This window comes from Equus asinus, chromosome 16 (assembly GCF_041296235.1).
Source record: "Equus asinus isolate D_3611 breed Donkey chromosome 16, EquAss-T2T_v2, whole genome shotgun sequence".
In the NCBI taxonomy this organism is placed as follows: Eukaryota; Metazoa; Chordata; class Mammalia; order Perissodactyla; family Equidae; genus Equus; species Equus asinus.
In genome coordinates this window covers 48143315-48155476 of record NC_091805.1, presented here as the reverse complement: position 1 = coordinate 48155476, position 12162 = coordinate 48143315, and the positions used below count along the sequence as shown (strand labels likewise).

The window sequence follows — 12162 nt, the reverse complement described above, 5'->3', positions numbered from 1 at the left end:
ATTTCCCCAGGTGTCCTAATAATGCTCATTTTATAGTTTATTTTTCCTTCCAAACCAGGATCCAATTGGGGATCACATATCATTTTTAGTTGTCATGTCTCTTGAGGCTCCTTTAATCTAGAACAGTTCCCTAGCCGTGTGTGTACTTGTGCACATGTGTGTGAAGATGTTGACGTTTGTGAGATGTTCAGGCTGTTTTGCGAAAGCTTCCTCTCTTTATTTAATGCCATCTCCTATAATCTTTGCAGCAGTGATGTGAACGAGGTACTGTTGCCCCCGATTTGCAGACAAGGAAGCTTGGAGGGGAGTGGGAAGATAACAGGCACTTATAGAGCATCTGCTCTGTGCTCTGTGCTCTGTGCTTAGGGTCGTTTATTTTATTAGAATTTCACCACAGCCTCAGGAGAGATGAAGTGGCGAGCCCAGGGTCACGTAGCTGGTAAGTGGTGGAGCCAGGGTTTGAAGTCTTGTCCATCTTTCTCCCACGCTGTATCGTGACCCAGGCCCTGTCCTTGTGGGCCGAGTCTGAGCTCCCTTCTCCTGTGGAGGCTGTGTCTCACAGCAGGTGGTAAGGATGCACTGATCTGGGCAGTTCTAGTCAGGGGAGCTGTCTGCCAACACTCTCACCTTCATCAGGCCGTTCCCCTGACATGGGGAGCGGTTACGTACGCGCTGCTCTCTGGTTTCCTCAGTGTCTGTCCCCGGCTCCTGCGGTTGGCGCCTGGTGGCGGGTGGAGCCCAGGCCTGGGTCCTGCTTCCCTCTGGTTGCCTGGCCTCTGAACACAGGCACCCACACGGTGAAGGGTGGGTGTTGGATGGGAGGTGGCTTGACAAAGACTTATTCTGACTTTCTGACCCACCCACTTTGCAAAGATGGTTTGAACATCTTGCAAAAAGGATTTTTCTGCCCACTCACAGCCATGATCAGTGCCCAACCCTGTCTGCTTGACCACTCCAAGTACACACAATGTTGTTTTCATAATGTTAATGTTTGACTTTATCCTTTGCCTCTTCTAACCCTCTATCAGAGTCCTCTTCTGTACCAGAGTGTGGAGTGAACAAGCTGTGTAAATGATGGGATGGTTCCTTTGCCAGTTAGAGCCTAAACCTGGACAATAAGATGCTCAGGGGAAGAGGCTGTTCTGCTTAAGTGGATTTTCAGGTTAATGGAGGGTTAAGCAGAGACCCCATTTTGTGTGAACCCTTGTTGTGGAAAATGCCAAGGGACCCACTTGCTTGCCTTGCTGATTAGAACATCATGACGGTAATTACGCCTTTTGTGTTTTCCTCTGGCCCCCAAAGTCAGCGTGGTGAGCCACGGCACCTGTCACGTGGTTCTGCAGCTGTAGAGGGTGAGGAAGTGCTGACCCCAGGACTTTGCCTGACATTGCCTTTTGAGTAAATTCCTAATATGTGCTTGTCTATTGCTGCTTGGATTCTAAGACTGGAGCGCCTAAGGGAAGAATAAGGAATTAGTTCATGGAAGGTTCAAGTTGTTTAGATTCTGATTAATTTATGGTGTTCCCTCCCAAAGGGGAAAAGAGACAAAAATGTATGGAGTACCTCTTGGGTGCCAGGTTTTATGCTTAATACTTATATTTTCTTTTTAAATTCATCCAACAATGAAATCTTGTAGATGTTTGTATCCTCATTTTGGCTTCCCCACGAGGAAACCAAGGCTCCAGGTGTGTAGGAGTCTTGATGGAGGCAAACCATCTTAGCAAGTGTAAAACTGGGGTGGGACCTGCCATTGGAGCCCAGGTCTCTCTCCCTTTCATATATCTCCATTTTCTATTATACTGTGTTATTGCCTCCTGGGTAGAAAAAGTAGCTGGACAGTTTGCCGTTGCAGGAGCTGCTCCGAGCACTGTCTTGTGTGGCTTTCACTGTGTCGGTTTGCTTGTTTTCACTGTAAAGTGACAACAAGTAGCGGCTGTGGTGCTCACAGATGCACAGTAATGCACCCGGGGCCCTCTGGAGGCTGCAGAGAGCGAAGGCAGGTGCTGCGGCCGCACGCCTCCCGGGGAGCGGCTGAGGCCCGGGGGAGTGCATCCCCTTAAGTGTTACTCTCTCTCCCTTATTAAATATTTATACATTTAGCACTTAATATTTTCCAAAGAGCTTCATGTTCATTTTTACTCTTTTTGCCCCCACACTGTGGTTGAAACTCGTGCTTTTTATTTTGGGGAAGTGGAAGTGGAAAAATACCAGTGGGCTGACTCTGTGCTGGCGATTGTTTCAGATACTTGGTGTTTACCATCTCACTTCATCTTCGCCACAACCCCAGGAGGAAGGTACTGCTTTCCCACTTTATAAATGAAGTAACCGAGGCTCAGAGAGGTTCTGCTTTGCCAAAGTCGGATAAAGAGTGAGTGGGAGGTTGGAATTTGAACCCTGGTGTGCCTTATTAAAAAGCATTTGGGGTGGACAAAAGGGAGACTTTGACCTTTTTTAAGGCCATATAATCAGAAATTATTCTTTGTGCCTTCAGTTAGTCTCAGTAACAGAAGAGGTTTCTCTGTAGATGGCTGATGTGGAGGAGTCCTAGCCCTGGTGGTGAGCATAGTAACAAAGCAGCTGATATTTGTGGAACATCTTGCATGTCATCACCATCCTGATGCTTTGCATGTAATCACTTACTTAATTCTTACTTAATCCACGCAGTGCCGTGAGGGGGTACTGACCCACCCATTTTATAGATGAAGACACTGACACAGAAGTAAATAAATTATCCAGTGATCTGTAATAAGTGGCACAGCCAAGATTCAAATCCAGACGGGCAGTCTGGCTCCAGAGTCTAAGCTCTTAATCTTATTATATGGTGGTATTTTTCTAGACATTTATCTTTCTTCTCAGGAATCCTCTTTGGTACCATGAATTTATTTATTCTCTCCTGTCTCTGGTTTACCATCCCTGATTCCCTGATCCCCTTTAGCAAATACTTAAATTTGTTTTTGTAAATTGGAGTCACAAGGTAGACCCCAAGGTTCCCAAGAACCTGTAGAGGTTCCCAAGACACAGTTGGCTAATGGCATAGGAGTTTTATTTGTGCCACCTCTGACTTCTCTATTTCTTCTAACTTCTGCCACAAGATGGCTCTAAGACTTGGGGACACCAGTCCTCAAAACCAGTGCTGGCTTCTCTTCTTTCTTCTCTCTGTATGTACCTTGCCCCACAAAACATAGGTTCTTATGCCTGCTTTGGTGAATGTCTCCCACTTTAAGAATATTTTGTCAAATATTCTGATTCCAGCAGAATCAAGTAGAAACCCAGGGGCTGTTGGCTCACTCATGTGAGTGATAAATGGCTGGTCCTCCCACTGCTGCTGTCATCTTCTCCCAGGAAGGCCCTGTGTGGTCTGTGTCCCAGACCAGCCCTTGCCAGAGCCACTTGCTGACCTGACCACATCACAGGTATTTGATTCATTCAACTCTCTGGCTGGATGGCACTAGTGACTTGTTATGGATCTGTTATTGACCATTCTATATGTGTGCTTCCTGTTCGGTATGCACATCTCCAAGGAATCTTCAAGGAATGCCATCACTCCCATTCTGTTGTTGGTTTAGCTTAGCCTCACTCCCATTGATCAAAGAGTGTGACCCCCAAGGGGCATTTAGGCAAGACTTTAAGCCAGTTCAACATGTTCGATTCTTAGTTCTTAATCAATTCTTTTCTCTTTTAATTTCAAGGCATTGCTTTGCTTCCTTCTGATTTTCTTTAACACCAAAAACACCCTCCAATTACATATCCCTAAATACAGAAGCAATAAGGGAAATGTCAGCACTCATTTTCCAAATGTTTACGACCATATCTTGGTCTGGCTATTAAATATTGCACATTAAAATTGACAAAGCAATAAACAAGCCTCCAGGAGGACAGCCTCCGGTGTAGAAAGCCGACTTGTCAGTGGGTGAATTCTGCCGGGATTTTACTGATGGGTAGGCAGGATGAATATTTAATACCCTCTGGATGCTGCCAAATCTGTTTTCTCCAATTTCTTAGTGCTGACCTGGCAGATTGGGAGAGCTAAGGGCTTGTTCTTTGGCTTCCATGAGTCCAGGGCATGTGACAGTGGCTCTCTTTGTCGCAGCCTAGTAGGTGACTGGCTGCCTCATTCTTCAGAGGGATTGGTCCCTGCTTTCTTTCAGGAGAACCTGGGGTTCTCTTTCCATCCCGTGTGCATGTGGCTTCTGCCTGCTGGGTGTTCAGAGATAGAGTGAGCATGAGTGCAAGAGCCCTAGAGGGGTCTCAGCCCTCCCCCCACCCAGGCCTTTTTGTCCTGGTGACACCAGATGCCCCTGTTGGGAGTCAGCGAGCAAGGGTCACTGCTCTGTCTGCAGACAGGTAAAGCCAACAGGACATGGCTGGATTATTCCGAATTAGCTGTTCCTGCCCCTGAACTTTTGCTGTTCTCCTTACTCCTCCCTCCCAGTCCCTTCTGCAAGCATGTTTGAGCACCTACTGTGTGTCAGTTTCTATGCCTTCTGCAAGCATGTTTGAGTACCTACTGTGTGCCAGTTTCCATGCTATGTCCTGCGGCTGCAGAGATGGGTTTGTCACATTTCCTGCCTCATGGGCTGTCTGGAGGCCTAGGAAGAGAGAAGGGCAGGGAAGTTTCAAGGGTGGTGTAGAGCTGACCCAGGGTATGGGTCATTGGCCTGAGAAGGGAATTGTTTTGCGTTGGGGCTCAGAACAGAGTGTGAGTAAAGAACATCACAGAGGGAGGAGGCAGTGTGCTTGTTTTGATGTGACTGAAGCATGGGGTCCAGGAGGGACCCACCTCCCCAGGTGGGTTGGCAAAGGCCAGGGGAGCCCTTTGGTGCACCGAAGCATGAAGGGTCACCATCTGTGATGGCTAAAAGTGAGGACAGACCAGACAGCCTGGATTTGAATGCTGGCGCTAGCACTTACCAGCAGTGTGACCTTGGACAAGTGTCTTTTATAAAATTGGGGACAGTAATATTTATTTCATAGGTCTGGTGAGGACCAAATAGTTAATATTTATAAAGTGCTTAGAATAGTGCTCAGCACATAGAAAGGATTATGTAAGTATGTTAAATGAGAATATTCTAAACTGAGAATTAGGATTTTAGATGACAGATCATATACTCCTTTTTTATAACAATTTGGATTAGTCCCCTTACACCCTAAAATGAAATTCATAGGCAATATAACATTCCTATTCACATGATCCTAAAAATTGTTACAATGTCCTAATTGTGGAGGAAGGGAGGAATTTTTTAAAGAGTAGTTACTAATGAATAATGTGTTTTAACCTGTCAGTGCTCAGGGACGGCTGCACCAGGGGCACAGCACCGAGGGCAATGCTGCAGGTGGGCGACACCGACTCAGCGTGTCAGACGCACCACCCCACGCGGCACTGGCCACTGGGATGGAGTTTCCGAAATCCTGAGCAGCTCTTGCGACAATCCTGAGCAAGGCAGAGGAAAATCCTCCCTTGATTGACCTGACATATTAAAACTATGCAAAAAATATATATATTGTGTTAATAGTAAAATGAAAGTAGGTTCTAGGCTCAGAGAGAGAGTTTTCACCCGTATGAGTGTCATTTGAAAGCCACGCAGGACACGAGGCAGAGATGTGTTGCATGGAGTCATCCCAGATGTGAGTTTACATCCATCACGGGTTCTAGTCCCTTAAATACCTCCCCCTCCTGCCTTGTCCATGTGGCCATGAAAGACCTGCCCACAGATTTCCATGCTGGTCCTGGGGCGTGGCCGCCTCGTTGAAAATTGTGGTGGGGAGCTGCTGGCAGGCTCTAAGATGGGAGCAACAAGCTTCTGCTGGCAGTTTAGGAAGCTCTCCCAGGTGGGGGCTAAGCTGGAGGCCTGAGAAAGAGATCATTAGGGGCTCAAATAGCCCGTGTCCGCGGGGAGAGAGGAGCCGGGGGGCTGAGGGCCGTGTTAAGGATGTAGGGTCTCTAAGGTGGAGTAAGTACTGGACTGGCAGATGCCTTTGCCACCTCCTTCCCTGAGAATGGGGCACGATGTGGGTGGTGGGAGCTTCCCAGGCGGCTCTCCCTTCATTCTCTCCCAGTCTCTTGGCTGACTTATTTCCCTCAATTTGAAAAATTTCTGCTGTCTAGCCACTGCCCCCGCATTCCTGACATTACTGATTACTATCACAGATCTTTAATGAAGAACTAGTGTCTTCCTTCTCCCCCTCTCCTCCCTCACTGCCCCTGTCTCCTCACCAGCTACCCTCTGGCTTCTGCTCGCACCACTGCACGGAAACTGCTGTCTCCAGAGTGACCCGCAGCCCCCTCACCACCACACCTGTGGCTTCTGAACATAGTGTGCAGCAGAATCACCTGGAGGGCTAACGCAGGTCGCTGGGCTCCACCAGCAGCGTTCTGATTCAGTGGTTGCAGTAAGTCCTCAGGTGATGCTGGTGCTGCAGGTCCACCGATGGCGCCCTGAGAGCCACAGGTGGTCGGGATCTGGTCTGGAGGGTCACAGGTGCACGCTCCAGGCCCCTCGCAATCTGGCCGAAGCTTTCTTTCTAACTTCATCTCCTGCTCCTGACCGCTTCTTGTCCCTGAATACTGTGCACAGAGAAGTTCTCACCTCAGCTCACCTGTCCCCTGTCTCCAGGGTGCCCTTCACTCGCCTCCTCTGCCCGGCGAACACCTCCTCCCTTGTTTTTCAGGGCCCAGCTCAGATGTCACATATTTTCAACACATTCCCTCCCTCCTGGCACAATCAGAATTAAATGCCTTTCCTTAATGTTCCCATACCTGCAATAAAAGATAAATCACATTTATTCAATCCTCCATTTATTAATTTGTTCAGCAAATGATTGGGTCATAGTCTCTGCCCTTCGGTTGCTTATAATTTAGTAGGAAAGATAAGACCTTTAAAAAATTAACTTCAGGGGCCGGCCCTGCAGCCAAGTGGTTCGCGCATTCCGCTTCAGCAACCCAGGGTTTCACCGGTTCAGATCCTGGGTGTGGACCTAGCACTGCTCATCAGGCCACGCTGAGGCAGCATCCCACATAGCAGAACTAGAAGGACGCATAACTAAAATACACAACTATGTACTGGGGGGCTTTGTGGAGAAGAAGAAAAAAAAGATTATCAACAGATATTAGCTCAGGTGCCAATCTCTGGAAAAAATTTAAAAAGAATTTAACTTCAACATAAGGCAGCCTGTAGCAGCTCTAGCAGGGTTTAGGGAATCCTTTATTGGTGGAAGGAATGAGTTTTGAGTGAGAAGCATACACACAAAGCGGAATCCGCAGGATGGGTAGGTTGACGAAGCAGCCGCTCTTCTCTGCTGCCGAGCTCCTCCTCCCTCCTGCTGTTTCTCGCCTTCCTACCCCCGTCCCTGCTGGAACACAGCAGCCCCTCCGATAATGCAAAACACACCATTCACCATGCTTTATTTTTAAAGATGTTATTTTATTTTTTTCTCCCAAAGCCCCCTGGTACATAGTTGTGTATTTTTAGTTGTGGGTCCTTCTAGTTGTGGCATGTGGGATGCCACCTCAGCATGACTTGATGAGCGGTGCCACGTCACCACCCAGGATTTGAATTGGCGAAACACTGGGCTGCCGAAGCAGAGTGTGCGAACTTAACCACTTGGCCACAGGGCCAGCCCCATTACCACATTTTGATCAGAGGCCTAGGAAGGAAACTCCAGATGCAAAAAGAAAGGATCCTTTCCTTAAACAGGGTACAGCCCGGCTCTGGGAGTGTCCGAGAAGGGAGCTGCTGGTGTGAGCCGGAGTCTGGGCTCACAGGTGGCGCTCTTACAGGTAGGGCTCTCACAGGTGAGGCCTTGTCTGTCTGCAGCCTCTCTTACCCTTTTCCTGCCTCTTCTCCTGCTGATTCATTGTTGGGGATTAATCAAGCCTCAGTCCTCAGCATCTTTTCTTTCACCTCTGTGTTTATTGCCTAAGTCCATTCACTCACACAGCCAAGTCCACGGTTTCTCGGGCTTTCTTTTTGTTTTTTTTTTTTTTCCTGCTTTATCTCCCCAAAGCCCCCCAGTACATAGTTGTGTACTTTTAGTTGTGGGTCCTTCTAGTTGTGGCATATGGAACGCTGCCTCAACGTGGCCTGATGAGCGGCGCCATGTCCATGCCCAGGATCCGAACTGGCGAAACCCTGGGCCGCCGCAGCGGAGCATGCGAACTTAACCACTTGGCCACGGGGCTGGCCCCCTCTCAGGCTTTCTTTAAGGTGCATGTGAATCACCTGGGGATCTTGTTAAAAGGCAGATTCTGATTTTGGAGGTCCGGGGTGGGGGCTCAGAGTCTGCATTTCTAACAAGCTTCCAGGTGACACTGATGCTGTTGGTCCATGGACAGCACTGTTCATAGCAAGTTTGCCACTGATGTTTGATGGTTCTCTGATGCTGAGCTTTGACTGTGGGCCTGAGCCCAGAAACCAAAAGAAATGGGAGCAGTGAAAATGTATTGCGTGTTTATGATACCCCAGCCTTGTTGCTAAACTCTTTCTGTGGACTCTTGCTTTTAATCTGCCCAACACCCCGATGAGGTAGTACTATGACTGTCTTCATCTTGGAGATGAAGACACCTACAGTCCTGAAGGGGGCTGGGCTCTCCTAGCTCTGGCGGAAGGTGATCCGTATCACGCTGCCCAGGGCAGTACTGGGCAGGATGCATGAGTGCTTCTTAATTAGTCCTGGAGGCTCCAGTCTCCCCTGGGCTTCAGGAAAGGTCCTCCCTGCCCTTGAGATGTGGGAGGAAATTCAGAGCGTAGAATAGCAGCTGACCCCTCGCCCACCTGTCAGACATGCACCAAATTTCAAAAATACCTCTCTTTCAAGCTTTTCAACACTTCACAATATTTTGACATGGGAAGGGGAGAAATGGAAATGCTTTGAAACATTTCTCCTCCTTGGATTCTTGTCCTGAGACCATGTGACTGTATTGAAGTTTAGTCATAGGACTCCCGTTTAACATATGCAGTTACTATAGCAATTGAGGTTTCCTTAGTAACAGTTGCAAAAATAATCTGGCCCCAATTAATAATACATTTTAAAGCTCTTTCTACTCTACACTGAACAACCCAGTTTTTTTGGCCAAGAACCAGAGAATTCAGGTGGTGTCATTTGCACTGATATAGATGTCATTTGCATGCGGTGAATTGGGTTAGGAAAGGAATGAAAAGGGAGCTGGTTGTTTCAAGTACTATAGGAATCCGATCTGAAAAGTCGGCTGGCAGGCTAATGGGAATCTAGTCTCCAGAGCTTGGTAGCTTACTGGTAAACCCTGCCCTGGACCAGTGTGCCCCTGGGAACTTTGTGCGTTTGAAGAAGGGAGAAGGCAGGAGACTGGGCTTTTCACAAAATAATTGAAACCAGAAGGGAGGGGCCTGGGATGTGGGGTTTCTCTCGAACCTGTGCTTGGTGTGTTCTTGATGGCTTGAGAGGGCCTGTAGGTATGTGAATTCAGCCATCCTTTGTGTACAGCGTCACCTCATTTACCACGGGAGGCGTCCTCAGAGTTGCTTTTGCAGTAGTGGTGTTGGGTATCAGATCCTGCCACTCCTCTCAGCCACTCAGAACTTTTGTCTATGTGGTTGTGTCCAGGCGCCCAAGTGACAGTCTCTGCCTTTCAGAAGTTTCAGTTGCCTTGGCGCATGGGACCCAGACCTTCATGCTGTCTTTCTACACCAAGCTCTAAGCGAGCCAGCCAGCCACCCTGCCAGAGGAGGCCCAGGCAGGACTGGTGGGCTCAGTCCTGGTCTGGATCAAGAGACTGACCAGCAGGGGTGCAGACTGGGGCTCAGGCAAACCTGCCGGGCCTCCCTCCAGGCAGGCGCGTCGCAGGAGGCGCGACTCGCTCTCTCTGCCGCCTCTCTGCCTTGCCCTGGGTCTCCTTCTCAGCTGGTGAGTGGCTTAGTCCCTGAAAATCGAAGTGCAAAGAGGGCTGGAGGTGGGATGGTGCTTTTATTATTAGCTCCCTAAGAGGAACTTGGAGTTGTGTCTTTTTTCCTTTTTTTCTTTTTCAGTAGGGGGAGGGCGGAGGGTAGGGGGAAGCAGAGCCGAGTGTAATCATGATGGAGTGGGTGAGGTCTCACATTACCTTCGTAATATATATATTCCTTCGTCGGATATATTTCATTAGATCTTGGCTTCTTGCCACCTTAAGGGTGAGCGTAGTCATTAGTTAGCAGGTAGGGTGGCGCTCCAGAGTCTGCCCTCCCTTCTGGTTTTGGAGCAGGATAGCGAGGGGGGACTCTGTTCTGTCCTATTGCTTGTCGTTGTCTTCTCAGCCTCTCCCCCCTCTCCCCCCAGGAAGATCACCCCAGCATCCTAACTACCTGCTACCATATTTCTGCAGCACACTCTCACTCTCTCACCCACTTACATATCTCAGCAAACATTGATTGAACACTGTCTGAAGCCCAGGCACTGTGCCGTGCTCAGGGGGTGTGGGGAGGAGAACATCCACAAGGCAAGACTGTCTTCTTCAGGGCATCCTCAGCACTTAGCATCATGAGGGGCACAGAGTGGCACACTCTAGATATTTGCAGATTGAATGGAGAAAGCTTGATCTCTGCCCTGGGGGAGCTCACAGGCTAGGGGAAGGAAAAGCAGCCTGGATACATAGAGAGGGTGCCGATGAAAGCACAGAGGAGGGCCATTTGGCCCAGGGAGGTGGGAACAAGGGAGCGAGGACTGACGAGGAGTCGAAAGAAGGGTCGGAGGGGAGATGGTGGAAGGAGACAGGCAGAAAGGGCAGCTGAGCAGAGAGCAGAGGTCAGGGAGAAACTCCCTGGGCGGGTGTGGGTGTGGGTGTGGGAGGTGAGTCATGGAGATGAGTGAGGACAGTCGGATGAGGGCCAGATCCTGGAGGGACTTGGTCGTGGAAAAAGGAATTTTTTTTCTTTATAACCTATAAGCCGTTGGGAGCCATTAAACTTTTTAAGCAGGGAAATGATATAGGCAGAGTGGTGTTTTAGCTGGATCCCCCTGGAGGCCATGTGATGGCAAGGAGAGCAATCAGGAGAGCAGGAGAGATGGTGAGGGCCGAAGCCGGGGGCGAGGCAAGGAGGAGGCAGATGGAGGGATGTCTGGAGTGGAATCGGCTCCATGCTGTTTTCCTCACACTGAGCCATTGTGTGAAGGGAACCCAGCACTGTCCAATCCTCTAGGAACTGTGCTGGACAAAGGTGAGATTTGGGATGGGCCCCATTTCCAGGAGGGTATGGTGATTCTGCTGACTGCTCTCTTTTCCTCTGCAGTGACAAAGCTGCAGGTGAGCAAATCAAAGAGGACCCTCACCCTGGTGGAAGACAGGCCCATCCAGCTGAACTGCTCGGTCAAGTCTCACACCAGCCAGAACTCCCACTTCGCTGTGCTCTGGTATGTCCACAAGCCCTCGGATGCCGACGGCAAGCTCATCCTCAAGACCACCCACAACTCGGCCTTTGAGTACGGCACCTATGCGGAGGAGGAGGGCCTGAGAGCTAGGCTCCAGTTTGAGAGGCACGTGTCTGGGGGCCTGTTCAGCCTCACTGTCCAGAGAGCTGAAGTCAGCGACAGCGGCAGCTACTACTGCCATGTGGAGGAGTGGCTGCTGAGCCCCAACTACGCCTGGTACAAGCTGGCAGAGGAGGTTTCAGGGCGCACGGAAGTCACTGTGAAGCAGCCAGGTAAGGACAGAGGGTACAGCCATCCTGGGTCAGTGAGTTTAGTGTAGAGAGACTGCTCAGCGGGGAGGGGGCACGCAGGGCTCTGCGAGGTCCATGCTGCATGTGGATGCAGGTACACAGACCATCATCCTGCTGCACTGCGGGCCCACCCACCTTCCTGTAGTGGGTCCTGGTGCTGATGGCAAACTTGGAAAAGCATCCCTGACTCTGCTATTATGGGCAGCATCTTCCCCGGAGAGGCCTGAGGGGCAGCTGGCTGGGAGGATATGGCAAGGCAGAATTCCTGGCAGCTCCTGCATCTCTTTCTGGGTTTGTAGTTTATACCCTGCATCTCGGGCTGGTGCCAGCTCCATCCCCAGGTTTCCTGCCCAGAAGGCATTTTCTGGTTTCCCTCATCTGCCTCCCCCTCTGCCTTACCACCCATCCCCTGCCCAGGGATGAGGCCTTCCTGTCCCCAAACTGAGTCTCCCCCTCCCCCTCTCAGTCCTTGTGGGTGCAGCCTTATTCTGCTGCA

The 12162-nt window shown here is 49.8% G+C and overlaps 1 protein-coding gene across 4 annotated transcripts in view; it reads left to right on the top strand.

Annotated features, from left to right (window-relative positions):
* Positions 1-12162, top strand: part of IGSF3 (immunoglobulin superfamily member 3) — a 92808-nt gene that overhangs the window by 67991 nt on the left and 12655 nt on the right. For all 4 annotated transcript variants that reach the window (XM_070487130.1, XM_014848258.3, XM_014848260.3 and 1 more), the window contains one exon: positions 11238-11648. In XM_070487130.1, the coding sequence (XP_070343231.1) occupies positions 11238-11648 (411 nt within the window). The remainder of the gene's footprint in view (positions 1-11237; positions 11649-12162) is intronic.